The 2,500-nt window shown below is 48.9% G+C and overlaps 1 protein-coding gene across 2 annotated transcripts in view; it reads right to left on the bottom strand.

Annotated features, from left to right (window-relative positions):
* Positions 1-2,500, bottom strand: part of LOC135260652 (solute carrier family 12 member 7-like) — a 58,668-nt gene that overhangs the window by 3,718 nt on the left and 52,450 nt on the right. Inside the window, exon 24 of one of the 2 annotated variants that reach the window (XM_064346071.1) lies at positions 1,750-1,764. The exons of the other annotated variant lie outside the window; for it this stretch is intronic. Within the exon in view, the coding sequence (XP_064202141.1) occupies positions 1,750-1,764 (15 nt within the window). The remainder of the gene's footprint in view (positions 1-1,749; positions 1,765-2,500) is intronic. 2 annotated transcript variants of the gene reach the window in all.

Here is a 2,500-nt window from a genome sequence, read left to right as displayed (position 1 = left end):
AGACTGGCCACACCACTGGAGCACAGCCAGCCAGACCGCTCATACAACTACCAGAAACAGGACGTGCAAGTCATTGTAACAATCCATATACTATATTAAATAGTAATAAAACATGGTTTCCACCTACACACTGCCTAATCCTGAAGTGCGGGCAGATCGTCCAATCATAGGCAAGTATGACGTTAGACCATCCACTGCCTTTAAGTTGCTCCGTAATGCTAAGAACATAGTTTTATAAAATCACCCCGGGTGCAAATAAACCAGGGACAACCAGGTCAAGTACACAACACAACTACAAGCGCACAAAAAGGCTGCGATTAAATACGACAACATTAAAAAAAAAATTGCTAACATACTTGATGTGCAAAAGAGCAAACAAAGAGCGATTACTGCAATATAAAACGAAGCACAGAATACAGACACAAAGCCAGACAGAGCAGGAGGGGTCAGTTAACCGCCCTTTGGGCATCACGGGGGGGGTTGGGGGGGGGTTATGACACCCTCCTGACGGGACGGAGCGAGGGCTGAGGGGAGCGCCGGTCGAGCGCTCGCTGCTCTCTGAGGAAGCCGCGGCGCGGCGTGGCGGCGGCGGTGGCGAACGAGCGGCGGGCGAGCGGGGGGCTCGGCGCGGAAGCGTGCGTGCTGCGAACCGGCAAAGCGGCGGGCGTCATGGCGACGCACGGGAGCGTCGCTCGGAAACGAAACGCTACACGTGCGGGGGGGGGGGGAGCCGTCTCTAAGCGACGAGGAGTAAACACTACCGCTAGCAACCAGTCAGCCGCTGAGGCCTTTCTTCGTGTGATAGTTTACAAAAAACTTCCTTTGCTTTTCCTGTGAAACATCACCTAACAATAACTACCTGGATGAAGTAATTACATAAATAGGCAATAATGGCAAGTAGCTAGTGTCAACAAAAAAATTGTATTTTCAAATTCAGAATTCCAAACACAGTTGTTCTACAATTGGGGCAAAATTTTAAAAAACCTTCAAAAGGCTTTTGCAATATGTGGACAGCACTGAAGCACAGCACACTAAAAAAACTTGGGCTTTCCATCACAAGCAGAAGTAATAATGCTACTGTATGACAGCAGCACTCAAACCTAGAGCCACTGAATTATCACCCACCTGCAGTGACTGCGGTGTCAAACACAGACGCTGAGCCCCACGCTGAATTCCGCTCAGCGCGGATTCTGATGACAGGTGACGACACTGTGACCTCCCACAGTCCACAACGCCATCAACCAGCTACGATAATCTGCCCGTCAGGCAGCGGCATTAACGCCTTCATGAGCGCGGATGACAAACACGCGATTAGAATGTTCGTAACTGAACATTCTAGTGCTGAAGTAACAAGCAATGGAGATCTAGAACACTGACTTTTGAAATTTTGAGGAAACATTCCAAAATAAAGAACCTGCTCTTCCGAGGGTTGAACTACTGCACAGCAAAGATCTATCGTTCTGACACTCGGGAGATTCTCTGTGGAAAGCGCAAGCTAGGTCGCAGCAGCATGCCAAAAAAATGAAAATAAAATTCTGCCACATGCAGCTCAAATTCAAAACTCGAAGGAGCTGCGCTGACCTCAGTTCGGGTGGGCCCGAGAGCGTGCCCCCGTCCTCCTACCCACGCACACTCTCCGGCCCAGTCAACTAGAGGCTTGTGGGAAATGGAGTACAAACAGGACTACGGTAAAACGAACACACACACGCACACAAACAAACACGTGAGGCAAAGTGAAATGTAACTTACAGGTTCTCCCACTCTCTAGAAGGGGCGGAAACAAAACAGAGACACACACAGGCTTAGAGATCATGTCTGACAGGCTGTGCAAGGCTTCCGATCACACACACGCGAACCATGCCAACACAACTCCGTGGACAGCGGCCCTGCCCACACTGAAGACTGCCCCCAACGTCCCCAAACAGCCACTAATTCTCCTGACAATGCAGTGCTGACAAAATGTACGTTGAAAATGCAGAACGTATTACTGTGCACTCTGAATAAATTATTTCCGTGTAATTATCCTCTATGTACCTTTTTTTTTTTTTTTTTTTAATTAATATTTTGTGAAAATATTTCCTGGAGAGGAAAGCTTCACGATGGAAATCTTGTAATTACTGTACACTCGTGTAGACCTTGAATTCATAGCAATGAGTCGCAACAACACCCATGTTTTTGGTGATGTGGTGCATCACTGTAGCCAAACGCATCCACTGGATAGTAACATGGTGCTTGCTATTGGAATATTAAACCTATAAGCTGCTGCCGGTTTTCATGGAAGGCAGCTCCACACGTGTTGTCTCGATGGGCCTATTTTCCACTGTAACGGGCAGAGAGAGCTCGTGTAATCAGTTCCCCGCTACGGACAGCGCTGGTTCCCATCATCCTGCTTACAGGAGTGCAAAGGGGAGGGGGAGGGGCTTGTGGAGGGGAGGGAGGGGCAAGGGCTTGTAGAGGGCAGGGGCTTACAGATGGAAATAGGAGGGGCTTATGGGGGAGA

This window comes from Anguilla rostrata, chromosome 8 (assembly GCF_018555375.3).
Source record: "Anguilla rostrata isolate EN2019 chromosome 8, ASM1855537v3, whole genome shotgun sequence".
Classification (NCBI taxonomy): Eukaryota; Metazoa; Chordata; class Actinopteri; order Anguilliformes; family Anguillidae; genus Anguilla; species Anguilla rostrata.
This window is presented reverse-complemented; position numbering and strand designations above follow the sequence as displayed.